This window comes from Pyrgilauda ruficollis, unplaced genomic scaffold (assembly GCF_017590135.1).
Source record: "Pyrgilauda ruficollis isolate IOZ18807 unplaced genomic scaffold, ASM1759013v1 scaffold66, whole genome shotgun sequence".
Lineage (NCBI taxonomy): Eukaryota > Metazoa > Chordata > Aves > Passeriformes > Passeridae > Pyrgilauda > Pyrgilauda ruficollis.
The window spans coordinates 4,963,395-4,990,276 of NW_024528377.1; the positions used below are offsets into that span (position 1 = coordinate 4,963,395).

Sequence of the window (26,882 nt, forward strand, 5' to 3'; positions counted from 1 at the left end):
ATGTGAGACTGGAAAAAACCTAAAATGTGTCCAAAAAAAAAAAAAAAAAAAAAAATATATATATACATATACGCTGCTTTTAATCTAAACAGAATAATTAATGTTTTAGCTTAAGGAATTAAAAGAATATAGTCAATTATCTGCTCTGATCTATGTATTATAATTCTAAATGGGGTGGCAGCAAAGAAATTAAGGTAGGGAATGTTTATTCCTCTAGTCCTTCTTTTTGTTTTCATTATTTTATTTAAAGTGTCAACATTTCTGGTATCAGGAGGTGTAAGTGTAAAGTAACAAAGTGGAGATAAGATGTAAGCAAATGCTACTTGGTAGGGAGTATTAGGTCAAAAGTCTGATCTCTCTGATTTGCAACTGCTGCATGTGTGTTATCCAGTATTGCAGCATCCATTTACTTGCATTTTGTTCTGATGCATCTAGACTTAGAAACACATGAAAGATGCATATTTTTGTTTTTTTAAAAAAAGTGAAAAATAGTCATGTGATTATTACTATCTGGGTACTGGTTCTGTCTCTGGGAGGTTGATGTTTAGGGTAGATGGGACTAGCTGTGTTTTTCTAGATGTGTATGGCAACCTGCTGATTGCTGTCTCACAAGAATAAACTCTAAACCTTTCCAGCTGTTCTTAATCTGGCCCCTTAACCTTTAAAAAAACCAGAGGCTTTCCATTCCTCCGAGCCAAACTTTGCTAACAATATCTAGGTTGTTTTCAAACCAAGCTTCAAACATAAAAATGACTAATAAATCCATATTCCATAATAGTTAGGCTGGAAAACTATTATTTTAAGACAGACTCAGTTTTTATGACCCATTTCTAATAAAAATCCCAAGTATGCTTCACTAATGCTACCATTTCAGACACTCAGATCCCCGGATGATAGGCATGATATCCAGATAGATGCACCAATAAATATGTAAAGGCTATAAATCTGTCTCAAATTAGTGATTTGTAGATGTGCAAGGGGAGGAAAGAGGGCTGGGAAATTCTGTTTTCTAATCTGTTCGTTTCCTGACACTTAATGCTCTGTCACTTCACAGCTGGTGATTGTATTTCTCCGTGGTTTGTATTAAGTGCTAAATACATTAGTCCATGCTCTTCGGGACACCCGGGGCTTTGCACAGACTCAGTCTGCACCTGATCCCGCTCGTGTCAAGACCAATTTTGGGCAGCCCAGGGGCAGGCCCAGAGTCTGCCCCGAGCAGAGAACGAGGCAGGTTTTGAGGAAGAAACAGCGGCTTTTGGATGGAGCGACAGCCTGGAAACCCACAGCGCTTCGCAGGACCCTGGCCCGCTGGCTTTGGGATTCCAGCTGGGGCTTCCTATTAGAGCAACAACACAACCCGTAGTAATCACTCATAAACATCCATCTTCCTGACTCTTTTACGGCCCCGTAATTGCCCCCACCCCGACAGGCGGATTGATGCCCCGGCTGCCAGCGGCCGGTGCCGGGGGCTGCTCCGGGGAGCTCGGGGCAGGGCCGGGCTGCCCTTCCCTGGGACTCGCTCCGGCGGCTCTGGAAGCGGCGAAACCCCCGCTTTTCCTCCTTCGTTATCGCCTCCAACACCCCAAGCTTTGCCCGCTTGCTCGGTGCAGGTTTGCTGCGGGGCTTTGGGCAGCGCTTTTCCCGTGTTAAAGCTCAAGCACTATCCCTGCAGCGCTCAGCAGGGAAATCCTCCCCTTCTCGCTCGTCCTCTTTTTCTCTTCCCAAGCAGGCTTACGTTCAAGTTTCTCCCGCAGGTCTCTTTCTCGCCCTCCCGGCAGGACTTCGCAACTTCTGCCGCGGTTCCGCTGGCCTTTTATTTGCCTTTTTTTTAAGCCCTGGGCTTTATTATTTTTTTTTTCTCCCTGTCATTTCTCATTCCCCGCAATCCACAACGACCGGGAGGTCTCTTCCCCTTGCCCGGGGGGCACGGCCGGGACCCCCGCCGGCCGGGCCGGACCCTCGGGCGGCCAGCGCTGTTCCAGCGCCCGCGAGGCAAAGGACGGCCTAGAAATAAAGCAGCGCTTCCGAGGTGCCACATCTGCCTTTCCCCCCTGCCCGTTTTCTTACACCGCTTAGGATTTCTCCGCGTCTCTCCCAGTCCTGTACTTTCAAAAAGAAATTTTAATTTACCGCCCCAAGCCCGAGGTGGTGGCGGAGAGGCGCGGCGCTGGGCTCTCGGGGAGGGGGCGGGCGGGGGGCGAGCGCGGCGCTCCGCAGGAAATGCCGGCGCTGCCGCGGCGGGGAGCGCCCCCGGCCCGCCGCCCCCCGGCCAGCGGGCGCTGATCGCGGGGTCGCTCCCGGACCCTGCCCGGCTGCCAACAACCCCGGGGTGCGCAGAGGAGCGCACCGAGGCCATGGAGGAGCGCAGCCCGGCGGGCGGCGGCGGGGCGGCAGCGGCGGAGCGAGGGGCGCCCGCCCGCACCGCGCCGCTGCCGCCGCGGGAGCCCCGGCGCCGCCGGAAACTTTCCTCGGCGCTGAGCGCCGGCTCCCTCTCGGTGCTGCCGGCCCTGGCGGTGAGGTTGGCGCGGGGGGAGCGGGGCTGGGGGCTGCCCGGCGCGGTGCTCCTCTGCCTGGCCGGCGCTTTCTCGGGCGCGGGGCGCTGCCCGGTGCGGCCGCGGGCGGCGGCGCTGCTGCTGCTGCTGCTGGCCGCCTGCTGCGGGGGGGAAGCGGTGGCGCAGACGGCGCTGGCGGCGGGGGAGGAGGAGGAGGAGGAGGAGGATCACTTGCTCTCCCTCGCCGCCACGGGGGTGGTGCTGAGCTGCCTGGCCGCCGTGACATGGCTGGTGCTGAAGCTGAGGCAGGGCGTCCTCATGCTCGCCGTGACTAGCGCGGCCAAGACCACGTCCCTCGTCGCCTTGGAGAGGGTCCCGGCGTCCTGGCGGCCCTACCTGGCCTACCTGCTGGGGCTGCTGGGCATCCTTCTGGCCGGCTACGCCGACCGGCTCTGGCCCCCGCGGCGGGCCGCCCCGCTGGCCGAGCCTCCCGCCGCCCCCCCGGCCGCGGACGAAGCCCCGGTGCTCAGGCGGCGGCGGCGGTCCAGCTCCATGATCTCCCCCGAGATGTCGGGCGGCGGCGGCAGCGGCAACAAGACCCACCGGAGGACCTCGCTGCCCTGCATCCCCCGGGAGCAGGTAGGGCAGGGGCTGGGGGGAGACGCGTCCCAAACTTTGCCGGGGGTCCCGGCGGCGGCGGAGGAGCCGCTGCTGCCGGAGAGGCCGCGCACGGTGCGGGTTCCCCGGCGCGGAGAGCCCCGGGACGCCTCGGGACGGGACCGGGGGAAGCCGGGCTGAAGCCGAGCTCAAGCCGGGCTCTCCGGACCAGGCTGACTATCCGCGGCTCTGGGCGACGAGCAGAGCGCTCGGGGTGTGCTTTTCCCTTAGAGCTGTGGCCGGCGCTGGCTCTTCCTAAAGCTGGCAGAGGGAGGGCTGGGGTGCGCGGTGCCCGCTTGGCTCTCGGAGCCGGTGGGAACCTGCCCTCAGCGCAGCCCTCGGCATTCCCAGCATCACCTAGGAACCCCGCTGTTTCAGAGCTGTAGTTTCCTAGAAAGGCACCTCAGCCTTTTAAAACTTGCGTTAAGCTTGGAAGGGGTGTGTGTGCCTGAGCCGAGCAGCTCGCCCGCGGTGGGAGAAGTCCCTGATCGGGCCGGGAGCCCGTCCGCCGAGGCTCGTCTTTGCACTTTGCCTCCCCAAGGCTGCTCCCGTGCGTGTAATCAATAGCTCCGGCTCTGCCCTGGCTGTGGGAAGCGGTGCGAGGCACACGCGATTTATCTCAACTTTGTTTCCTCTGAGAGGCTGTGATTGGAATGGCTGAGTGAGAACTTTATTGCCGGAGATGCGTTCGTTTCAGCGCACACCTCAAAAAAGCTGGAGAAAGAAGCGATCAGGCGCCGGTGTCTGTGCTGCACAGCTGTGCGGAGCCCTGAGACGGACACAAAGTGCGCTTGGTTCTGCGCTTGAGGTGTTTTTCAGTTGTTTTGAGATTTAAGGTTGCCCCACAGAAATATCGCTAAAAGGGTCGAGTGTAACGGGGTGTCTTGAAAGTCAGCGCAACCCCTGCTGAGCAGTGGCAAGGGAAACCTGGGGGGAAATAAGAATCAAACGGCGTTAAGTTTTCTTTTTCACCTGGTGTTGGAAAGGATTCTGTGCGCTGTGATCAAGTGAAGCGTGTTGTCGTACACCTAAGGTTTTCTTTCAGGTGAATTGCTGGATAAGCAGCAAAGTATTTCCCAAGTAATGGCTATGTCTAACTATGTGGTGTGGGTGGCTAGTTTGTTTCTGGAAATTGTTTGCTTGCATCCCTTTGTGGTTGGTGTTGACATTTCTTAGAAGAGGGCCTGACAACCTTATATACTTGAGACTTGTTTTACAACAAACGCGCTGATTTATTTAACAGTGTTGTTTAGGTAAAGTAAATATTTACCACAGACAAATACAGTGTGAAAAAGTAGAAAACTGACCGAGTTGTGACTTTAACAGGAACTGAGAGGCAACAGTGTAAGAGTAACTTGTAAGTACAATAAGGCATGAAATTAAAACTATTTATGCTTACTTGGTGATGCTAGGCATTTCTGGTGGTTTATTACAATAATCATTTGTAAGGTCTTAAAGCATATTTTCCACTTGCTTTCACACTTCCAATAAATGCAGCCTTTTAGTTAACATCTCTAAATGTAATCATTTGGAGACAGGACTCGGTGACCATGGTCCTTGTCTCTTCTTATGGAGGGACTTCAAATCTCCTGCATCTACCAGAAGGTTGGACTGGTGATGGATAACGAGGTAGACTCCTTTTCCCTCCCTGATGGTGCCTTATCTGGGGACAGTGGCCAGCTTTGCCCCGAGCAATTCCCACTTCCAGGCTGTGGAGCTGGGCTGGAGTTAGCTGGCAACTGTTCCTTTCACCCGCTGCAAGATTTTGGCCAATTTCTCTTTCTTTTCACTATTAATCAATAGTGAGATCTGGTATAGCTTGTGTCTCTGTGTGATTAGAAATGGATGATAACTTTGGAGTTTGGGGAGACTTTCTGTATTTTTTTTTAACACAATGTGGCTGTGTGTAGGTGAACTCCTCTCCCTAAAAGCTGTTCTCTTAAATAAATGCTAGCATGAGAGAAAAATGGAAAAGCTGAAACAAAGCTCTGTAAGGACCTTGAAGAAATGGTGGGAGAAGTGGGACTCTCTTACAGCAAACACAGTTTATGTTTGTAGGAAAAATCAGCTCCCTGTAGGCTTAAAGAAAGTACAGGTAAATGTTTTCCTTTTGGACAGTTTTTAAATATAACATGTTAAAAATAGACATGAGGGCTTTGAAAGAAAACCAGGCCTTTTCTTTCCCCCCCCCCCTCCCGTTTTTAAAAAACATCCCCTGAATGTTTCTGGTCTTGTTTGTACATCTGTGAGCTTGTTCATCAGGAAATAGATCCACTTTATTGCTTTGAAACACGTACTTCAGTCTAGTGACTAACATTAGGCAAAGTTTTAGAGATCTTTCCCATCACCTCCTGTGTAACCTTTCCTATTGCTGAGCACTTAATTGAGCTTTTCTTTTTCCAGAATTTGATTCCCTTCATGTCTGTCTGTTTCTGTTAATATAAGATTCTATGAAAGCTGGAATTTCTGAATTTTTCTTTTTTAGTCACACACCTCTCAATATTAATCTGAATTCTTCCCTACTAGAATTTGAAGGTGAATCTATGTGGCATTGTAAAGGAGAGTACCAGGAACTGCAAACTGACAAAATGGATATTGTATTAGCACACCTTGTGTTAGATTCTTACCAGTTCCAAAAAGAATTTGAAAAGAAAAACTTTTATTAAAAAAAGCCACCATCCAGAATTCAAATGGTACCATGATGCAACCTTCTGTTCTTGCTAAAAGTGCTCTTTTCCCATTTTCAGTTTAATTCTCTGCTTTTTGTGGCTGTTTTGTGTATATGATCCCTCTCTTTCCCAGACTTTGGCAGAGTGTTTGGATTAAAAGCTTCCAGCCTGGTGTGTGTGTGTAGATCTCATTGAGGAGTGTGTGCAGATCTTGCTCCCAGCTGAGTGTTGTCTCCCTGTGATTTCATCAAGGCTGGCTGAGGATGCTCAGCTCCTTGAGGGCTCGCTCAGCCACATTTAAAGAGGATGCAGAGCAAAATTGTGAATGGATGGATAAGACAGGGAATGAATGAATGAAGAAATGCCTTTTTTTTCTTTTTTTTTTTCCAGTAAATGCAAAAGCGCCACCAAAAAGATGGCTTTTGGAGCTTTTTCTCCAGGTTTTTGCATACATTTTATCTCTTTCTGAAAGTGCTGAGAGAAGGTTAGTGGGGGTAGGGAGGGGAGCAGAAATGTGTTCTATGTGTTGTTTTTTCCCATTCAAATATTTTAACGCCCATGTGCTCTGAGGCCTGTGCCTCTGATCGGTGTGTTAATCTCAAATAAAGCAGTCCAAGGGGATGCTTTTGCACAGGAGATTGTAGCTGGGCAAATCTGCACCATGCTGAAGTCTCCTGATTTTGCTTTCGAAATTTGCTTGTCTAGGGAAGCTTTCAGCCACCTTGGATTTATTACAAGTACGAGTTATCTGCAGCTGCTGCAAATAGTTTAATTTGCTTTTGCAGGGTGTTTTTTACCTCAGTCAGAAGGCTGTAGGGGTACAGCACACAGCAGTGTCTGAAGGACTTGCTGGTCCCCCAACTCGTGGGTGACACAGCCCTGTGTGAGAGAAGGTGCTGAGTCTTGATGGAAGGGCTTTTCCCATGTCCTCAGCTGTGGGAATTTATAAAATTAGAGTGTTTTGGGAAAGCTGCAAAAGACAGGCTTCAGATACCCAGCTGCCAGCCCAGCAGCTCCACATAAAAACTCCTGCCCGTGCTCTCTGCCTCCGAAGGCAGACAGGTTTTCTATCCATTTTCCTTATGTATTTCTCTTTTGCTTTGTATTTCTGTTTTCCGTATGCATTTCTGTTTTGCCCTCCTTCTGGGCATTAGGAGCAGTAGAAAGCTCTTTGCCTTCCCGAGGTACATCTGAGGGTCTGTCACTTATTTTCTGTCGGTTTGAGACTTGGTGGCTGTTTTATTCTGCTGCATAAAATTAAGGCTTTATCTCTTCTCATTGTTTGATAGTGACAGCTTTGGTAGTGCCAGGAATATGTTGCTTCTTCCCCTTTGCTGGTTCTTTTTCATTTTACCTTAAAAAGTTCTCTTATATTATAACCAATTTTTATTAATATGGATCCTGTGCTCTGGCATGAAAATGGGAGTGATCAGGGTGCAACATAGAGAAATCTAAAATTTTAGAGGGGAGCTGGCAGATTGAATTTAGGTACTGAACTTTGTGTCTATTAGACATGTGAGGTTTTATATACCATATACCTCCCGCTAATAAGCTTTATTGAGCTGTAACTACCCTGATAAGATTTAATGGCATTGCCATTTAGGTCACTAAAAACTAAGGAATACTGAGGAGTTATGTCATCTGGTGACTTGCTGAAACACAACCATGTAAAATATTAAAGAAAGGCTCCAGGAAAAATCACCCAGGGATTCCAGATGTAATGCTTTATTTTCTTTTGCATGGCTTCATTTACGCAAACCTGCTCTACTTGGGATTTTTCATTTCTCTTTCAGCCTCACAGAAATGTTAAAACTGCTGCTGACACTCTCACGAAGGGCTTAGAATCTATTTTTGTCGATTGGTTAAATCAAGAAACGTATATTATGGTATATTGGCAAAAAAAGTAAAGTACAGTAGTGACTTTCTGCTCTTTCTGCCTGAAGTGTGAAAATGCGAAGCTGGGGAACTGAAAGAAATCCTGTGTACTCTGGGTTGTCATGTTAATTAAATAAACAGCCAGAACAGTGACCCTGTGTATGAAATGTGTTTTGAGAAGCTTGTTGGGGGTTGGAGGGGAAAAACAGTGACACATGATGTTTTGGACTTTAACTGTGACATTTGTATGAATTTCTCCTAATCTGCTGTTAGTGTTCTCGCATTCCAACTGTTTTTTGTGGGAGACTGAGGCATAGCTGTGCGTTGCTAATAGAAGGAATAGTGCTTGGGCTTTTTTCTTTAAAAAGTAATATAAAGAAATAATCTCAGCCTGGAAGCGGAAAGGTTTGCTGGGTTCTGGTGCCTGCAAACCACAGGGCTTGGAATGGGGCTGAGCTGACTGCAGCCTAAACGATTTGAGAATGAAAAGAGCACTGCTGCAATTAAGGCTTTGAGCCAGCTGCTGTGATTTACCTAGGCAGTCTGATGGAAGATGTACAGCTTGTAGCATATCCCTCGACAGATAAGGAAAGAAATGTACAGATGCAGATAACAAAGCGGAAGCCGTGTTTTACTTTGTGCAGGGATTTTAAACTTTTTTTTCCTCTGCTTGGTTTTGAAGAAGTTTTTTTATGAATTGCCAAACACTTTCCTCAAAGTCTCTTCTGTGTTAGTCAGGGTGTCACTCAAGGAAACACCTCTCACTTGGACTATGTAGTTTTTCAGGTTTCAGGAGGAAGGTGGTGGGGTTGGTTTATTTATTTTTTATTTTTTTCTTTTTTGTTTGGTTGGTGGGTAGGTTTTTTTTGTTTTGTTTTGTTTGTTTGTGAGGGTTTTTTTGCTTTTTGTTTGTTCATGGAGTTTTTTTTGTATTCAAGTTATCTCGCTCTAAGTCCTGCTGCAAGTTTTGCTTTAAGCCCTACTGCAAGTGGTAGCATCAGTCTTTTGTATTGCAAATAATTAAAAAAAAAAAAATGAAATGCTCTGTGTGAATTTTAAATTGTGGGTGGAATATCAGCGCTTTTCCTTCCGATCTGCTTCTGGAGATTCGCTGGGGCTGGGGGGAGAGGATGCGCCGTAACCCTTTGTCAGGCTTTGGCTCCTATAATTTATTTATTTAAGTATTCATTTCTTTACATTTATTTATTTATTTATTTATTTACATTTATTTATTTATTTATTTATAATGAAGGGGTCGAGCCGCGTTTCTTCTCCCTCTTGGTGGGTGCATGCCCTTGTCGCGAGCCCCTCGTGGCGCTGATGATGATGATGATGGTGATGATGATGATGATGGCGATGAAGGTCACTCCCGCAGCGGGCGGGCGGTGCCGGCGCTGGCGGGCACGGCCCCCTAGAGGGCACGAGAGCCCAGCCGGGCACGAACAGCAGAGCATCCTCCACAAAATCTGTCCGTGGTCCTTAACTCGGGCCGTGCCGGGTCCGCCCCGCGGCTGCCGCAGCCCGCGGTGGCACAGCCGGGGCTGCCCCGGCGGGTCCCTCCCCGTGCCGAACGTGCTGGCACCTCCCGACTCTGTGTGAGCATTTATACGTGAAAATGGAAAAGCACGTGTCTCCCTGTCCTCTGCCTTGCTGAGGCCGCAGCTGGAGCTCGCTGTCCCATTCTGGGCTCCTCAGAGCAAGAGGTGCTGGAGAAGGTTCAGCTCTGGGCTGTGGGGATGGTAAGGGGACTGGAGCATCTTTCCCGGGAGGAAAGGCTGGCAAAGCTGGGCCTGTTTAGCCTGGAGAAAAGATGGTTGAGAGGGATCTTATCAGTGCATCCACATATCTAAAGGGTGAGTGATGAGAACACAGTGCCAGGCTCTCCTCAGTGGTGCCCAGCACAGATTGAAACAGCCAGCTCCACCTGAACAGGAGCAAAAAGCACTGAGCGCTGGATCAACCTGCCCAGAGAGGCTGTGAGAATCTCTGGAGAGATTCAAAACCTGCCTGGCCACCACCCTGTGTCTCCTGCTCCGGGTGAGCCTGCCTTGGCAGAAGGGTTGGACTAGATGATCTCCAGAGGTGCCTTCCAAGCCCAGCCTTTCTGTGATTCTGTGATGTGCTGATGGGACAAATGGTCCTTCACTCTGAACACGGATGGGTGGATGGATGTTTTCATAGTGCCACCTCAAGGGCTGCTGAGCAAAAGGGAAAATATGCAGCACAGGGAAGATGCTGGTGGTTGTAAGAGTTCAGTCAGTGAAATGGCATTGTTCATTTTTGTACCTGTCAAGAAAAGGATTTTGTGTCAGCTGATCACTGGAAATGTGCTGGTCACTGAAAATGTGCTGGTCGCTTCAGTGCTGGTCACTGAAAAGATTTTGTGTGTGGGAGGTTTTAAAATGAAATTGGGTTAGTGAAGGCATGGTGTGGGCTGGTGTATCAAGTTTTGGTCAGACATACAGAACAATTAGGGTCCACAGATAGCCCAAACTTCTGAGCCTCATCTAAGAAGAGATTGAAATTGTACATAAAACCAGATATGACTGAGAGGGGTATTGATGAGGTATTTGCCTAAAAATGAAAGAATAGAAAGGAATTTGGAGACCAAAACAAACTCATCCCCAAGCCTCAAAATAAACTCCCCCAAACCTTTTATTTTTAAGCTGATCTGAAGAAGTCTGATTGTGTGAGATAGAGATAGACACTGATCGTGGAAAATACATGCATGTCACAAGGTCTGAACAAAGCTCTTCCAGCTTAGACATTTGTATTTATTAGTTATTGAAGTGTATAGTTTTCTGATGCCAAACAGGTTGAGGATTAGAAAAACTGTTGTTTTTTTTTTTTTTTTTTTAATCTGATACTAGTTAGGAAGAAAGTTCTCAGTTGTTCACTGTGTGCTTTAGAGACTGTACTGCTTTATCTGAAGTGCCTACTGACTAGGACCTATCACTGCACGACTCTGTATTTTTACTGCAATTAACTACTGAAAAAAAATTAGGGAGAAGATATTTATGAGCATCAGAACAGTTAAAGGCTCTCCTTCTGCCCCTGCGCAAGGCTGGAAAGTTACAAAACCTCCACATATCAGAAATAGCTCTGAGCATAGCTGAGGCCTCCTTGGCTAACACCCCCAGTCCACCAGTGAAATATGTGGGGTTAAAGTGGTTTATTTGACTTTTGTATTTTGTAGGTTGCTGGAGTTAGCTTTGCTTTGTACCAAGATTTATGCTTTGGTTTGAATTTTAAAATAAAATCATATTCTGCGTCATTTTGTTTGTTTTTTTTTTTTTTTTTAATGGGATTTTTGTCTGCCTAACTCTGTAGGAGTGGTGCTTTTCAAATATTCTCATGATGCTTTTTCTGATGGCTGCTGAAGTCCTGAGACACTCCCTGCTGACAGTTTAAAAAAAGCAACCCTTCCTCTCAGACTGGTTGGTCCTCTTAGAAATATCTCAGCTTCATTAAAAGCTGTGTGAAATATAAATATGATGATGCCTGCTGGAAAACTATCGCTGTGTTTTGAGGATCAAGCCACTGAGGGTTGCTGGGTTTATTTTTTGTTTTAAAAAAGCTTCTTGTTCCTGGTTGTCTTTGAGTAAATCATAATACTGTAGGGGAACAGTTATTACTGAGCTTCAAAACTGAACATTACTTATTCTGAGCAGCACCCTTCTGACTGATTTTTGAGTAAATTTGTCCATAAGCACAGTTGTGAAATGAATTCCAGACAGGGAAAGAATTGAGTATTTGAGTGGTGAAGGTTAATTGTTTTTTGAACTATTGCACTCCCAGCAGGTTGATGATACCTTGCTGGCATCTCTGTGTGCAGGAGCTGCTGCCAGGCTCCAGCAATAACCTAAATTGCTGCTCACCCTGGAGTACAGATGCTTTGAGTCTCTTCCACTTTTGCTGTATGATTTTAAATAAACCCATGCGTGTTTGTGTTTAATGCCATAAAGGAGAGGCAGAGCATGAATCTGTTTTGTTACTGATGTTACATGAAAGTACTGATTCTTGGCAAATACATACACCTCAAATTTACCTCGAAGTGTGGCTGTGGGGCTGCAGAGACCATTCTGCAGGAGCACCCTCAGGAGCCTTTCTGCTCGCTGCCTGAGCAGCAGGGGATGAGGGCTGAAAAGCCACATCCAAGCAAGTTTTACTCCACTTTGTGGGCAGAAATCTAGATGTGCTCTCCCAATCTTTTGGATGCCTGCAGAGTAAAACTTGGGAAACCCTGTCTGTGCTCGAATATTGTCTCTCAGTGGAGATGACAGCTGTGGAAAGGTGCAGAGCTGTGTGTGTGCAAGTGTAGATTAAAAAGGGCTGCACAGCCTTATGTACTGTCTACCCTTGCCTCTGTGAATGCAGTTTCAAGTGCTTTTGAGAGTATTTTTTCCCCTTTTGTTTTCTTTCTTCTCTTTCCCTTCCTGGCTTCTCTTCCCCTTTTTCCTTTTCTTTCTTATTGATGCCTGTTTGAACTCACCAGCTGACAGATCTAACTGGGGTTTCTTTACAGAGTAGACTCTGCTGCTTCATTTCCTCTACAAACCCACCCCTCAAAGCAGCTGCCACTATTTCTATATTGGTAATGCTGAAGTCCTTCCCCCAAAACTCACTTTTGAAAGGCAAAAAGCTGTTGGATGCTCCCCTGAATTCTCTAGTGCATTTCTCTTCAGCTGTACTGCTGGTGCTAACTATAGGTTACTCTTGGCAAAAGTCTGATTTTGTGTTGATAAGGAGCGTCAGTGTGTTTGGGTGCATCTATAATTACAAGATAACTGGGAAAATATATTTCATGTGGCTGGAGTTTTAGTTGGAATCTATCACTGGGATTGTTACGGGAATGCTTGTGCTGAAATGTAGTCTGCCTCTTGTGAGACAGTGGATACCTTCACCTTCTCATTCAGTGATATTTTAAAATTCATGTTGAAGTTAAAATGAAAATTCCAGTGAAGGTTTGTTAACAAAACTATTTTTCTTAAATTCTTTTTGTAAAGGTTAGTAATCATCTCCTCCTGCCTCTATTTTCAGCCCTCCCAGGGTAACAGGGTGATCCTTTCAGTTCAGTCCTTAGTGCAGGAGCTGTGTTCACATCAATCCAGAGACCTTCTTAATTGTATTTTTTTTAACAGCTAACGATTCTTTTCTTATTTGAAAGAAAGAAATTCAAAGCTAACATTCGTTGTGCTGCTGAAAATATCACCTGACACCTTGTAGCATGTTTTTATAGATGTGTGCACACACACATAGATATTTATGTAAATGTTCTTGTATGTATATATGTATGTACACAAATTAGTACTGTGCAGTCGAGAGGGATGGAGTTCTTTGCTTGGCTCTGACAGCACAGTCAGCAAGCCTGAGTTACATATGACAGGGTTCTTTCTGGATATTAGATCATATTTTCTGATGTTTCCACAGTCAGGCTTGTTTATTAATAATGGCAGCTTTAGTAACGATTGCTTGACTTGTGACTTTTTTTGTTTAAATATTTCTTCTTTCTTGTGCCAAGTTGTGCAATTATTTGTTAGTTATTTGTAAACACTTGAGTAGTGATTTTGATCAACAAATAACCACTTATGTCTTACAAATTATACGTTCCAGTGTTAAATTTGGAGATTGGTGCCAAAAGTCTGTTCTAGAGGTGAAAGCCATAAAGGAGATTTCCATGGTGTCCCTGGGCTGACTGCTGCTGGCTTTAGCTGTCATGTGGGGCAGGAGGAACTGGTAAGGTGCTAGGGCAGCCTGAACTGGAGCCACTCCTGGGGCATAAAGAAGGGTTTTTTACAGGCAGAGGGTTAGTGGTGCATGTGGTGGGGCTGTGGCCTCATCCCTGAGTGGCTCCAGCTGTGCAGCACAGGTGAGCAGCATTGCAGGGAACGAGCCATGGAGTGCCCAGGGGCACTGACCAACCCCAGAGGGCACAGAGGGCACACAGGTGCAGGGCATTAACTTGGGGGTATAAAAGGCTGGGCTGGGGGACAAGGAGGGCACATGCTGCAGCCTTCTGGAGTGGAATGGTGTTCCTGTGTGTAGGCAAGTGCCTGAAGCCTTCTGAAGAGGTGAGGTGTTACTGTGTTTGGGTTGAAGCTTTCTCCACTGTGTGGTGGCACTCTGTGTGTTATGGCTATCTCAACTGTGGCATGTGCTGTGATAGTTGTTCAGTGTGGAGCTCTGGCTGGTGAGAAGCATGATAAAACCAGTTGAAATAAATAGGTGACTTGTTTTTTTATGGATAAGCACAATGAACTTTACCTGGTAAAACTCTGTTAGGGTGTAGTGGATATATTGTTGATGCTGTGTACCTGCTATCTGGGAAGCTGTGGACTAGTTTATATTTGTTGTTTATTAAAGCGGTTCCCTGAAATTTGCTGCATTTCTGTTGATTGTGAATTCTGTATGAGCTGAAATGTTTTAAGGTAATTCATATGCTATTACTGAGGGTTTGGTTTTTTTTTAAGACCAGCTTAATGCGTCTTCAAGTGCCATTCTTAAACGCAGTCCTAATTGTCTACTGATTACACAAAACTGCAAATGAATAAACATTTTCTATTAACGGATTTAATGCTGTACTCCATGTGAGGGATGGAACTGTGTAGACGGTTTGGAAGCTAAAAGGGGGATAAGGGTGGAAAGGGAACCTGAACCTTTTGAGCATTCCTCTTTCCTGTGACTTGTGGAGAAGCAGAAAACCTGTAGGAGCAGGCAGGTGTATCCATAGGTGTGTACAATCTCGTCATTCCAGGCAGCATGGGCTCTGTTCGTGCCTCAAAACAGAGACCTTAGGAAGAAATCTGCTCAGTGCCAAAGGGAAATATTGCCTCGCTGGGACTGCAAACTGGCTTCAGGGCCACGCAGTGCAGAGCGCTGACTCCCGCTGAGGCTGCTGTGTTTGTGTCACGCAGGGTCATGGAGGAGCCCGGGGCAGCAGTGCAACAATTAGATGGGCTGGGGTGCCAGCACTGAGTCCCATCTTCCAGCTTGAATTCCTCTCGAGGATCCAAGCCTGTCGTTTCCTCTTGGCGAGGCACCTTGGGAATCGGGGCCAGCTCATAGGAAATCCAAGGAACCGGGGCTTAACTAATTGAGGACATCTAAACCTGGCTTTCTGCGTGCATCTGTTGTGGTGAGACAGAGAGATGGCAAACACAAATGTTTCTTGGAGAGCTCCTGAGCATTTTTAAGTGAAGCAGTCACGATAGATTGTCTATCCCCTTCCTCTCAAAGCTATCCAGTGTTTATTTCGGCTTTCTCTTCTGCTGTGTGTGGTGTGTAAATCTAATCCTAAAATGTGTGATGTTCTTATTCAGGGCTCATGGATAGTATGAACTTTTGATAATAGTGACTGAGGCATAGTTTCAGTGGTTTTCATTCCAATATTTTAGCTGCCATCACCCTTGGATCTAGAATTATCTTTCCCTTTTGTATTATGCATAGATGAACAAGAAGATCCTTAAGATGAGCCTTGGGCTGTGATCTGCCACTTGAGCAGGCTTTTTGAAAACCCAAAATTTTAAATTCTGTATGTTTATCATATCGGCATGCCTGGACACGGTGTCATGTTAAGACCTTTGGATTTTATTTTTCTTTTGGAAGCTGAAATTTCTCTCTGTTTAAAAAATGGTAAAATTCTTCCAGCTGCAATAATATGTGCTTATTTCACGTTCTGATCTGCTTTATATATTGTCTCTTCTGAAATCAAAGTGGTAATGTGATGCTGAGAAAAGCATTGATTCTTAAGCTGAAGTCACTGTATTGCAAAATTTACTGATATGCACTTAAAGAAACCCAGCCCAAAAAATCCTCAGATGTGATGAAACAGTTTCCTTTGCTGTCATTCTGTGCACTCATGAGAACTTGGCCTGGGGGGCTCTGGCTCTTTTATTCAGTTAAGGTTTTTAGAAATGAGATGAAAGTAACAATTAGATTGTCTTAATAATTTATAATAGCAGGTTAAGGAGATGAGAACTTTAGGGAGAAACTTGATAGCCCAGGGAGTATCTTTCCTGTGATCTTAATGCATTGCTATCTAAAACAGTGAGTCAGTGCTTGTAAGCATAATTATGTCATACGCTGTCTTCTGAATGCTTGGATCTGCAATTGCAGATGGTTTTAATGAAATTTGAGATAACTAACTTCTTAGCTGTATGCTGGTTTGTTTTCTTTTTCCATGTGTTTATTTAATAAAAAGCAAACTTAAAGGTCATGATATTGATGGCTACATGCTTTGAGCTAACAGCTTCCTCAGTGCCACTCTTCTGAATGGTCAAAAGGTTTTTTTGATCTAGGAATGTTTACATCAATGAGCTGTTTTTTCCTGCCTCATTCCCTGTCTTCTAGTCCAGGAAATCTGATCCCCCTTTCCTCTGTCATGAAAGACAGGCCAAACAACACAAGGATGGGCTTTGGGCACTTGATTCTGCTTCTACGTGTTAGGAAAAGTGAATTAGATTTGTTTGACACTTGTCTGTGAGTGACCACTCATCTGCAGTTTTGTCTGGTGACATTTTTTCCTTAGCTCATCTCACTTCTTTCCCTTCAACCAGCATCTGGTGATTTTTTTTTTCGTTGCTTTTGGTTGTTTTAGGTGTGTGTGTATGTTTGTTTGTCAAACCAGAGAGATCCACCCGTGGGTGTCTGTGGAGGTGCTACCTCAGATTTTAAGGGATGATAGAGTTACCTGGCTCTAAATGCAAAGGCTCTGAATGCAAAAATTCACTGATGCCTTGGAGGAAATTTCCATAGTTCAAAGACAGGCTTGCTCTGGTCACAGTATGTGAAATGAGCAGTTTCAGATGAGCACAGGTAAAATTTCCCAGTAGCGTGTCAAGTCTGCCCTAAGAACATGTATTAACTGGAGAAGAACGCTCACTGCTTTTTCATTTGTTAACACAAATCAAGAAATGCATTTAGGTGCATCTCCCCCTCTTAATTCTAATGCTGGGTATATTTATTAATTTATTAACCCCTCCATAGGGTTATGGTGGCCTTTCACCTTCTGGGCCTGTTTGTTCTGAGCCATGGCTGGTGTGGCTCGTGTGACATCACAAACATTTGTGTTGGCAGTCCTTCCTTGTGGAGGACTCTGAAGTCTGACAGTGGTGAGGATGACTAAGTAGAGACAGATTTATGTGGAAATCTTATTAATACCCATAAAAGAGAGAATGAAGGCATAAGAAATTTGGCTCCAAAAAAACAACCAAAAAATGCTCTGTTCTTAGAAACATTTGGCATAGCTCCATCATGCCTTTTGTGGGAACTGGTTCTTTGTCTGGCCTAATCTAGACTTCTTTTATTTTTTTTTTTTCCAGAAGATTACTAAAGACTTCCACTTTTCACAAACTTTCTCACAGTAGAAAAAAATTAATTTTCACTTTGGTAATGCACAAATTGGTTAATTATTTCAAAGATAATGAAACACAGATGTCTCCCCTTGTTTCTCAGCAAAGATTTAATGGTAGCTTTGCTCAGAGATCTTTCACTGCCTCCAAATGTCCATAGATATTACATGGTGCTCATAATCAAAGTGGTTTACTAAGAAGGGGAAATAATTTTCACTTACAGTGTGTCAGGCCTGGAAAGGAGCTGTATCAGAGATGTGAAATCATAATTCAGTTTCTTTCATAACATGTTTGATACCAGCTGTGGGGAGAGGAGCTTCTGATGCTCAGTGTGTGCTAAGGCTCATGCTCTTGTCTGTGCAGCTGTACAGATTTTCTGCCTAGAAAACCCATCTTCATTTATGGCATAATCCATAGTATATACAGAAATGTTGCGGTACAGAAATGTTTCGTAAATAAAATCACCTTTATGTGCTTATTGCATGTGGGTAGAGCTTTTTGTCCTGGAAATAATTTCCAATGTGTTGTTCCTGTTGAATCTGTACTTGAAAACAGTTCTGGTTTGCTTTTAGTTATTCCTGTGATGACCTAGGCTTTTGGTTCATTGGGATATTGTGTTTTAGATCTTTAACTGATCCATCCAGCGAGTGTCTTGTGTTTTTTCCATGTGTGTGTTATTTTTCCCAGCAAGCATGATATTCCAAGCTCACTCCTGATGTGACCACACACTGCTTTGAAATGGGAAGCAATAAATTAGCCTTTAGGGCTGGTTTATGAGCAAGACCTCATTCTTTGTTTACCTCTGCTTCTTGGATGCTTGCAGTTTTTAGGCCTGCTGTTAGCACTGCTACCAAAATTGTTACAATTTCAGAAGATCAAAGCAGCAACAAAATGAGGAAGAAAATAGGAAAAAATTCTTATCTGGAGGAGAAGATGATTTATATCGCCTTATGTTTGCCAAGGTAGAAATCTTCAGCATGAGCTGTTGCCTACAGCCTGGAGAGACAGCTCACCTCCACTGTTGTCCCTCATCTGGAGGCAGTGGAAAGCATCCTGCATGGAGGGAATTGATATTTGTTGGCCAGCAAGGGAAATTGCTATCTTGGATTTGAATCCCAGGGCTGTGCCCCTGTGATGACAGCAATGTGCTCCTCAGGCTCCTGAGATGGAATAGTTCTTTTTGTTAAGTCTTGGTAAGATTTCTGAGCTTCCATCCTCACTATTGCTCTGCTTCTGCTCCTGAACTTTGCCATTTGTGAAAGCAGTAATGCTGCAAGCCAACATTTCCTCAGGCCAGTAGGTTTTATCATTAAGTGGCTTTGTCAGGTGCTTCTTCACAGAGCTGCCAGCATTGAAGTCTTTTATTTCTTTGGTGTTCTAATATTAAGTGGCAAATCAGTGCTAAACTTGCTTAGCATTTGTATTGATCTTCTTACTTTTAGGACACCCTGCAGACTACTGCCTTGGCCTTCTGAGGTGTGTAATATATTCAATTTGTGCTGAGCTGGATGGGCAATAAGGGCATCTGGCATCTCCCAGGAATGAATATCCTGGCAGATTAATCCTGGGTTGACTTTTATATTACATAGTGTTGTGGGAAAGCCACAGAAATCACTCTTATTTCTACCTTGGGTCAGAGACATGTACTGAAGGTGTTAGCTCTGACCTGCTGTCTTCTGAGTTAGACTTGTCCTGTATCTCTGTGGGATTCTTGGAAGCTGAGAGGGAGGGAAACTGAGAGCTCTTCGTGTTGGGTGTAGTATATCTTGTTGGCCTTTCTTGAGGTAAATGAAATAATCAGGAGAGGTGAATTAGCTCCATGTTTGTCTGTCCCATCTTCTTCCTCGCTTCACCTGAGACCAGCTGGCTTGAGCTGGTGCAAAATCCATGGGCAGATGTGTCTGGATAAAATTCCCTTTGAAGGGAAGTGTGGTTCTCAGTGTTCCCTTGTTTGCCATCACATCCGGTCTTGGCTGGATGAAGCCTGGAAGTCCAGAGTTCCCCTGGAATTCTTCTCGTACTTCACAGCTCCTCCCTGCTTTTTATATGCAAACAACATTCTTTGAGAGGCCTAGAGGGTGGAAACGGCTATGAACAAAACCCGTATCTTTTCTGATATGTCAGAAGATATGACAAAAAATAGCGTGCTCCATGTCTGCTCATAGCTGATTTCTTCTCATCCTACTTATTTTGTAGAGGAAAAAAGCTTGGTTGGATATTGGGGAAAAGTTTGTTATCATTAGTAGTAGTAAAGTTCAGTAACAAGTATGTAGAGCAATTTCATCTGTGTACATGGAAGATTCTTTTAGAATAGTGTTTTAGTGTTTTATTTTTCCAAGTGGGTCTAGATACCTGCTTTTTCTTAGAGGAAACTATATTTCTTGCTGCCAATATTTCCTATTTATTTTGTAGAGGAAAAAAGCTTGGTTGAATATTGGGGAAAACTTTTTATGAACACTAGTAGTAAAGTTCTGTAACAAGATAGGGCAATTTAATGTCTGTGCATGGAAGGTTCTTTCAGAATAGTGTTTTAGATATTTTTCCAAGTGGGTTTAAATGCTTCTTCTTAGAGAAAACCATAGAGGTTGCTGCTAACTTCTCCTGCATCTGCCTGTGGGCTGTGCCCCCCAGCTGCTGGCCAGACTCCTCGTGCAGTGCCAGTTGTTCTGTTTGCTGCAGACCCAACCAGTAAACCCCATTTATGTTCCAGTCAGTGCCCAAAGTGGGGTGTTAATCCCACTCCAGAGCCCAGGTGCCTGCCCTTAGAGGGGATTACTGAAGATCAGATCACATTTCTTGCCTCTTCTGCTGTTGCCCTTCTCTGATTCAGGAGGTGCTGTGTTACTTAGTTTGTATTACCAAGTTGTGATTGGTGGCAGACTCTTTTTCCCCCTTCTTTTCTTCCCTGTAAATGATAATGTTCAAGTTCCAGGTAGTCTCCTAATTGCTCTTCATTCTGGCCTGGCTACAAGCTGATTTATCAAGTCCACTTGTTAACTTAATGCTTTTATGGCTGCCAAGAGAGTGCTACACGGCCTAAGTGAGATGGAGTGGCTGGGATTTGTTAGACTTTGTGTGCGGGGAGGTTTCCTAGCAGCCAGATAAGGGACAGCTGTTTGAAGGGCACAGCAGCACCCTGTCACCCTTGCTCACGTGAGGGGCTTGGGAGAGAGTTCCCATGGGAAGAAGGGCTTGGGGATGGGTGTGTGTCGGGTACAGCATGTTCTGTGCCTTATGCCCAGCTGAGGAGTTCTCATCTGCTTGGGTTTTAATGCTTCCCGTCACTCATTGTTGGTTTGTTGTTGGTTTATTTACTTTTTTTTATTATTATTATTGTCATTTCACTCTGAACTAACTGGATTGCTGTTAAAAATCTCAGCATGGCAGCTGTAAAGTTGCCTAATCAACTGCAGGAGATAATCTTTGCTAGGGGAGACCTTTGAATGCACTGACTGTCAGCAAGAATAGGTCAGATGCCTCCAGGTAACTTTGTGGGAAGGGAGCCTTGTTTTCAAAACTGTTCCTACCCTGCTTTGTTAAGAACTAAGGAACTGGTTAGTGGGACCTGTCATAAAAGTCCTCTTTTATGGTTGTGCTAAATCCTCTTAAAGAAAGCAAACAACTCTCTCATTAATGCTGCTCTGCTCAGCATAGAAATAAAGCAGCTGTTGTGATTGTCAGAGGCTTTAAGAAAGACTTGAAATTGGAAAGAATTTCCATTTGATCAGTTGATGAAACTCAGTGGGCTGTGACAGTGCATTCTATCTCCATTTTCTCTTTGGAGTCTGAGAAATATGTTGAATTTGGGCTTGAGAACTAGTTCAGAGTTGCATTTTAAGGGGGTAGGTGACACCTGGGGAAGATAAGTTGCAACAAGAACTAAGATTTTCATAGTTTTCCTGTAAGTCAAATGATTAAAAATATGCGAGGTTTGGTGTATCAAACTTGAAGAGTAAATCCCTTCCTTCCTATGCTGGATTCCAGCATTCAGCAGTGGAAATATTGAAGAATGTTAGTTGGAACTGATGTCGACCATATTGGTGGCCTGAAATACTTGGTTAAAACTACTTCCAGAGCCTTTTATAGCTTTGAAATTGCAGGACTGAATAGCTCTGAATTACACTAAAGCTTCTTCAGATGTCTTACCTTCTTTCTCTTGAACTGGGGAAGCAGAAAGGTGGGGGGGGAAATCCAGAATCAAACATCCAGCATTACTCAGGCTTCTCCCTTTTTTGTTCTGGCATTTCCACTTGTGAGCCTGCAGGGGTGCAGGGATGTTCCTTGAGTTAGCTCCTCAACAGCTCTGCGTTTCTGCAAGCTTGGGGCTTTGTGAAGTGTAGGACATCCCTGGGATCCTGGGCTCACCAGGGGGAGAGCAGGATCACCCTCTGAGCTCAGCAGTGCAAGTGCAAATGACACATTTCAGGAGCAGAACAACGTTACACAGAGAATTTGACTGCCAAACAGAAGTGTTTATATATAGATTAAGTATATATGAGTGGTTTTAATTGATGTGTGGGTACATGCAGGCCTATTAATAGATGGAAATAAGGCAAGGGAAAAGAGGAAATAAAGCACCACAGCTGTGATTTATCAAGATTGACATGAAAACAAATATTATTTTAGTGATCAGAGGAAATTCTTTGTAAAGCATGTACAAGAAAGGTATTTTAACCCACCTCAACGATTTCCTGCCCAGCCACATCCAAAGAAAATCAGACAGACTTCTTCCCCTGCCCCCCACAAAGGGTCACTTTAAAATTGTTTCTCCCCTCCTCCATTTCTCTTGATGTTGGGCTTTTTGTTTGCTTCTGATGCTTTGCTTTTCTCTTGTCAAATTCTTCTTTAAGGGATTTTTTTACCTGGCATGTAAAACCATGTCTAAGAAGTGCAGCTGTGGGGTGGGGAAAAGATTAGTTTTGTTTTTAACTGTAAGATGTGCTGAAGTTGAAGGGCATTGAAGGCTGGGAAAATTTGGTATTCCTGCCTGGTGTGCTCTGTTTAGTGGTGGAGGAGGAGCTGCTCCTCAGTCTGGTTTGGTCACAGAATCATAGAATGGTTTGAACTGGGAGCTACCCTAAAGATCATCCAGTTCCAACCCCATTGCCATGGGCAGGGACACCTTCCACAATTCCAGCTTATTCAGAGCCCCATCCAAGCTGGCCTGGAACCACTTGCAGGGATGGGGAATCTGCAGCCTCTTTAGGGAACCTGTTCCAGTGCCTCACCACCAAGGTTTGGGAAGAGTCACAGCTTTTGTGCAGCTGCTCAAAGGAGGCAGAAGGAATTGCCTTGCCCTGTCTGCATCACAACTGTTTCCAGCTCTCAAACATCTGAAATCCTAACAGTGTCTTGGGAGAAAAATGGTCAGGCACCATGAGTAACCAGAGACATGGAGATAAGTGCTTTAGGTGAAAGAACCTGGAAAAATGCTTGGTGAACCCAGGGGTTGAATTTGTCTCTTAAAATGTTGCAGGTTCATCTTGCCAAACTTCATCTGCCTGAGGGCAGCACTTCACTTAACACTGCAAGTCCCTAAACCTCTCTAGCATTCAATTATTTTTGTCTTTGTTTTTAGAAAGGATTTTTTTGGAACTCTGTTCAGTACCACTCCTGCTTCAGTTGCCTGTCAAAAATGCAGCCAAAAGCCTTTTGGAGGTGGAAATTAAAAGAAAAACAGAAGAGATAAAGAAGGAAAATACTACTTAATTGGCTGCTCTACTTTCTGCTACCCAGAGAAGTTTCCCATTTCTCACTGGCAAAAAGACTTTGACTGCCTTGTGCTCATAAGTCTTCCCTCTCGATGTGTATCTCAAACCACAAACACACCATTTGTCTGCAGGGAATTATATTAATAATTTGAAGAGTGACTGGAAATAAAAACAAATCTGGTTAACATCATCCATGACCTGACTTGATTAAAAATAATTTCCCCCTTGAAAAACTATTCCAAATGCTGTTTCTGAATGAAAGTTTAGGTAATAACAGTGGCTGATAATACAGGACAGAAAAGGATTTGCAAGAAGCATAACCTTGAACTCCCTTCTAGCCTGTACTGAGCACATAGATTGGAAAAGAATGATAGATGAGGACTAAATGAAGGACTGTGGCTTTTCATGTTTTTCTTTTGTGATCTTAATACTTAATGATGAGATTTATGTTTTCAAACATAGCTTTATCTTCTAAATATATTGTAGAAGAGAAGACTGAATTGTAGAGAGAGGGGGAAAAAGAGGGGGACTATTTCTGCAGTGTTGAAATGCAGCTTTAGCTTCACCATTTCAGGAGTGAGAGGTTTCTGCAGGAGTTTGTGCTTGAGGGGCATTTTCTGCTGCGTCACAGGTGATCTGGTCTGCTGAGGAGCCCAAGGCATTTCTTTGAGTCCATCCCAGGTAATTAAAAGCACGTTTCAAAGGCATGGTGCTGCTGCGCCCCTGGCCCTTATTGCCTGGCCACAGCAGCCCCTGCCTGCTGGAACCCTGGTTACTGAGAATTTGAGACTGTCTGTGCTGACAGGCACTGACCCCCAGGAGAATGCTGCATTGACCTGAGGCTGTGGAGAAGCTTCCAAAATGGAATGATAGCACTGGGATTGTGGGTGTGGAGTTTGGATAGAAGTGTGCAAGATCACATGGCAGAAAACTTAGAGCTTAAGGTTTTAGAATATAGTGATATATATACAGCAAGATAGAGGTTTTAGGGTGGAGGCTGGTCCTTCTTCTTCACCTTCTCCATGGGTTTGGGTGGTTTTGTGTAATTGGATAAAGAAGTCCCCATTGTAGGGCATGGGTGGTTGGTTATTGGGTTAAAAGTGAAAATAATTTAAGTGTCATTTCTTAATTATACAGTTTATCCTTAAAAAGCCTTGTAGAGAGATACAGCTCCGTTTTTAGTTTGTTAAAGTGCTGTAGAACTCAGGGTTTGTGAGACTGTAACATAGATAAGAACTAATAAACATCGAAGTCTGAACAAAAAATGCCATCACATTTAATCCTGACCTTAGCAGAAGAGAAGCAGAGACTGTACATCTGCCTAGAGCAGCACAAGTGTGGGGACATCCCCCTGAGCACAGTGTGAAAGTTGTCCTTGAAGCATCTTGGTAGCCCAGGCTGGGTGCAGGCAGGCCAGGGAGGGAAAAGAGCTCAGTCAGGTGCATGTGTAGGAGTGGGAGTCAGCCTGAAGGAAAAGGAAATTGCTTTTGATGTGGGAACAGGTCAGGAAATTGCAGAGAGAGAGAGAGAATGGCCTTGGAGAGCTGCATCAGTAAGGTGCTTTTATTCTGTGCGGTCTTGGGACTAAACTTCAGTTCAGGACTTAGATCTGACACGGGTCTTGCCTGTTACTCCTTGGTTTTGGGGGATTATTTGGCACTATCTGTGACTTGCATTATAAATGGAATTAATGTGCCATTTTCCCTATCTTTTGCTTTTATCAGTTTAGATCTTAAATCAGCCCTGGTGTAAAAGACTTCTTTCAGAAGGATATTGCAGGGAATATGATAATGGTCAACTTGGGCGTCTCTAATCTCACAGGGGGCTTGTAATTACATAAGAAAATACTTCTGGACAGTGCCATTGCTCTACAGACCTTCAGTGAACCAAGAAAGAAGAGAGGAATGCACTTTAGGCCAGGAATGGTGCAGTCTTAACAGAGCAGCAGTTTTCCAGGGACTGTTCCATACAATTCCCTAATGGAGCAATGTGCCAGCCCACGGGACAGAGCACAGGGATCTCTAACGTGGTGCACTGTGAGAAATGAGTTTGTGGAGAATTCTCAATGCTAAGAAATGCTTATAATGTATTGTAATTAGGAAATGGTTGGTTTCTGATTGTGATGGTGTGAATTATAACATCTGTATTGTCTCAGCCTTCACATGAGACTGAAAATGGAATGAAAGTTTTTTAAATGCCTCTCAGGTGCCCCATTTCTGGGTCAGAAAAGGCCATAATCTGACAGTGGGGAAGCCTGGAAACCCCACCCTGTGCCAGCCTCACTGGAGACCCTTACAGTCATTCCTGGTTATGTCCTGGATGCCAGATTGCTTCAATCAACCCAAGTTCTGGGGCTCTGAAGGGCGTAGGGAAACCTCAGCCACACGAGGTTCCAGCATGGGGTCAGTTTGTTTGTCCTTTCTGGGCAGTAAGTGGGAAAATTGCAGTTCAGGCATAGAATAATGTATCATTTGTTAAGGAACTGGCTTGTCCTAGATTTGCTTTTTGATATCCAGCTATTTATGCAGTTCCATGCCAAGTACCGTGACATCACTTTATACCTCACCATCCACCCTAGGAAGATGTGTGCTGAGTACACTTCTCCAAGAAACAACAGAGGGATTTCAGGGTGTATTTTTCCCAGAAAGATTGAACAAGTCTTTGTTTCTGCTTTAGATGTAAAACCCTAAAATGCCCCCTTGCTTGTCTCACGTTACCAGGTCAGGCACAGAGCTTCTCTCTGTTGTGGCAGTGTTATCCTGCTGACTCTCTCACCCTTTCCTGCATGAAGGAAATGCTTGTGGGGTTGCTCAAGGCAGAGGTGCTGCAGTTGTGCCTGGGGCTGTTACAGAGCAGCTGAAATTGCCATTTCCCGAGCTGTGTGGCTGAGCTGGTGCCATTGCCAAAGGATTTAGCAGCTTGGTGTGTGGGTGCTCTGCTCTCTGGTGTGGGTGGAAGCAGCAATCTCTGCACAAGCAGTAATTCTGATTTCAGAGGTAACACCTAGTTCAGTCACCTCGGTTAACTTCGAAGCACATGGTAAATAAATTTCATGAAGTTACTGGATTTTACTCAAAACATTGCATACAAAGAAGTGTTTTATATTCCAGGTGTTTTTAATTGCCTCTATATTTATAAATGTGACATTTAATCAAAGTAATTCTGAATAGAGTTTTGACCAAAACTGAAATTTATTTGGAATGTTTGCATTGGGGAAAGCACTAGTACAATTTCATTCTGCTTGCTACTAATTATTTATTTCAAGAACGTTTTATAAACATATTACTAGATTTGTACAGAGGTGAAATGTACAGAAAGGAAGAGGAATAAAGTAGCAATGTAAGGAGGTCAACAAAAGAGTTGAAATCAATAAAGAAAGCTAGTCTGTATCCTGAATTAATCTATGTTGCTCAAAGAACAAGTGATTTGTAGTTCATGTTTATAGGAACTTTTCCGTTACTTATTTAATTCAGTTTCTTTGAGATGCGAAAATCAAGCAGCTTCTTTTTTTTTTTTTTTTTCCCTGCTGGGAGATAGCAAGAGATTCATTAATTCCCATCAGAGATTGATTACCGCTGGTCTTTCCGCCTTGTATTTAAAAATTAAAAATAAGAGATTAATTTACGAATTGAAAAAGGGATTTGTGTAATTTTAGTGTCTCCACCTTCTGTAAGACTGTCTTGACTGTTCAGTGGCATGCTAAATGTGTCAAACTCTGTAAACACAAACTGGACCACATGCTACAACAAAATGGCAAAAGGTCCATGAAATGAATACAATTGCTGACACATTTACTGACAACAAGAGATCAGCTATACTTGTAAAATATAAAAAAGACAAGACACTGTATCAAGGCTAAGCATTGCAAGATGGTCCTGCAGAGTCTGGAAAATGAGCTTTTGAGCAGGAGTAGGGATTGTGACTGCCAAAAAAATGAATCGGCAACATCATCTGTGTTCTCAGGGTGGCAGGTTTCTAGGAACTCAGATGCACTGGATGGTTTTATCACAAAGCTCATGATGGGCTCAGGCTCCCAGTTATGTTTGTTTAATCTCTTTGTGCACTTGAAATCTACTGACAACAAGAGATCAGCTTTTAAAATATAAAAAAGAAAAGACACTGTATCAA

At 44.4% G+C, this 26,882-nt stretch overlaps 1 protein-coding gene across 1 annotated transcript in view; it reads left to right on the forward strand.

The window, feature by feature from the left end:
* Positions 1 to 1,494: 1,494 nt before the first annotated feature.
* The window catches only part of PDE3A (phosphodiesterase 3A), a 210,961-nt gene continuing 185,573 nt past the window's right edge, over positions 1,495 to 26,882 (forward strand). Inside the window, 1 exon segment of the mRNA XM_041484369.1 lies at positions 1,495 to 3,131. Within this exon segment, the coding sequence (XP_041340303.1) occupies positions 2,355 to 3,131 (777 nt within the window). The 5' untranslated portion in view covers positions 1,495 to 2,354.